Source organism: Clupea harengus, chromosome 4, assembly GCF_900700415.2.
Source record: "Clupea harengus chromosome 4, Ch_v2.0.2, whole genome shotgun sequence".
Classification (NCBI taxonomy): Eukaryota; Metazoa; Chordata; class Actinopteri; order Clupeiformes; family Clupeidae; genus Clupea; species Clupea harengus.
In genome coordinates this window covers 24256384-24258883 of record NC_045155.1, presented here as the reverse complement: position 1 = coordinate 24258883, position 2500 = coordinate 24256384, and the positions used below count along the sequence as shown (strand labels likewise).

Genomic DNA, 2500 nt, shown 5'->3' with positions numbered 1-2500 from the left:
TACAAACCAGTTTCAGCTGGTACAGACCAGGCTGAATAGATTGAAATTAAACTAGTACATACCAGTTTCAGCTGGTACAGCCCTGGCTGAATAGATTGAGATTAAACTAGTACATACCAGTTTCAGCTGGTACAGCCCTGGCTGAATAGATTGAGATTAAACTAGTACAAACCAGTTTCAGCTGGTACAGACCAGGCTGAATAGATTGAGATTAAACTAGTACATACCAGTTTCAGCTGGTACAGCCCTGGCTGAATAGATTGAGATTAAACTAGTACATACCAGTTTTAGCTGGTACAGCCCTGGCTGAATGGGTCGAGGCCAAGCTGGTCCTGGCTTTGTTGAGTTAGTGTTCATCTGATTGACCTGGTACTGACCTTGTTTAGGTGTTACTAATCTGGCTGAGTCAGAGCAGGCCTTGTTGACCTGGTACTGACCCATTGAGCTGGTACTGACCCATTGAGCTGGTACTGACCCATTGAGCTGTTACTGACCCATTGAGCTGGTACTGACCCATTGAGCTGGTTCTGACCCATTGAGCTGGTCCTGACCCATTGAGCTGGTACTGACCCATTGAGCTGTTACTGACCCATTGAGCTGGAGCTGATCTTGTTGAGCTGGTACTGACCCATTGAGCTGGAGCTGACCCATTGAGCTGGAGCTGATCTTGTTGAGCTGGTACTGACCCATTGAGCTGGAGCTGACCCATTGAGCTGGAGCTGACCTTATTGAGGTGGTACTGACCTAGTTGCGGTGGTACTGACCTTGTTGAGGTGGTAGAGGTCCAGAATCTTGCGCTCGACATGGGGGATTTTGAGCGAACAGCCCTGAAGCTCCCAGAACTTGGCGATCTGGTCCAGGAAGTTAAGTTTGACCCGAGTCTGGGCCTGGGAGAGAGATAGAGAGAGAAAGATAGAGAAAAAAAGAGAGAGAGGGGGAGAGGAAGAGAGAGAGAGAGAGAGAGAGAGAGAGAGAGGAAGAGAGAGAGAGAGAAAGAGAGAGAGGGGGAGAGGAAGAGAGAGAGAGAGAGAGAGGGGGAGAGGGAGAGGAAGAGAGAGAGAGAGAGAGAGAGAGAGAGAAAGAGGAGGAGAGATGAGAGAGGCTTAAAGGCTGGATGGGATTTGACTAACTAGGTCAAGATCTTCAATACCCAAGTCGCCCCAAGTTTTACATGCAAGTAATAGATAGTAAGTGTTAGTTATACATTCATCTTTTTCGGTTCATAATAGGTAGTTATAGTTCATTATAGGTAGTTATAGTACATTATAGAGGAATCATTAACTGGACCCGTGTTGGGCATCTCTCTGGAGTAAGCACTGTGACACACACACACACACACACACACACACAGAGAGCACAGGAGATATTTGCTGACCATCAAATCTGGAAGTCACCTTTAAACTCTGCCCTCTTGCCTCCCTGCTGGAGAGACCTCCAGTGACCAGAGAAACTTCATATCCCCCCACACACATCTAATTATACACACCCACACACACACACATCTAATTATATTCACCCACACACACACACACATCTAATTATATTCACACACACACACACACACACACACACACACACACATCTAAAAACACACACCCACACACACACACATCTAATAATACACACCCCAACACACACACATCTAATAACACACACCCACACACACACACATCTGATAACACACACACACACACACACACATCTAATAACACACACCCACACACACACACATCTAATAACACACACACAAACACATAATACACACATACACACACACACACATCTAATAACACACATCTATGCCATCAATGACATAGTTTTCTGCTCCATCATTCTACTTATGCTTCATCACCTTTATCCATTATTAATTCACTTTTATCCACTAATAATTCACCTTTATCCACACCCCCCCACAATTAACTCTGTATATTTCATGTACATACCTTCTATTATATATGCATCATGTGCCGATATGTTTTGTCCTTCTGATTCTTCTACAGCCCCCCACCCCCCCCCCATCTCTATCTCTCTACCCAACCCCTAAGCAGATGGGTCCCCCCTTTGGGACAGGGTTCTGCTCAAGGTTTCTTCCTGTTAAAAGAGAGTTTCTCCTTGCCCCAGTCGCCTTAGTGGGTGCTCTAGGGAGTTCAGGGTCTGGGCTCTGTAAAGCTCCTTAAGACCATTTCATAATATATAAATAACATTGAATTGAATGTGCTAAAACACACACACAAGAATATGGTACCCAAGACAGAGATACAAATACGATCAGAGCAACGACTGATCAATACGATCACAAACACACACACACACACACACTCACTCACTCACTCACTCAATAACTGATCAATACGATCACAGCAACGACTGATCAATACACAGCAACGACTGATCAATACGATCACAGCAACGACTGATCAATACACAGCAACGACTGATCAATACACAGCAACGACTGATCAATACGATCACAGCAATTAGCAGACTTGTACTAAAATGG

At 44.8% G+C, this 2500-nt stretch overlaps 1 protein-coding gene across 3 annotated transcripts in view; it reads right to left on the bottom strand.

Moving 5' to 3' along the window:
- The window catches only part of kdm5bb (lysine (K)-specific demethylase 5Bb), a 38511-nt gene that overhangs the window by 26757 nt on the left and 9254 nt on the right, over positions 1-2500 (bottom strand). For all 3 annotated transcript variants that reach the window (XM_031566829.2, XM_031566830.2, XM_031566831.2), the window contains exon 3: positions 765-887. In XM_031566829.2, coding sequence (XP_031422689.1) covers positions 765-887 — 123 coding nt within the window. The remainder of the gene's footprint in view (positions 1-764; positions 888-2500) is intronic.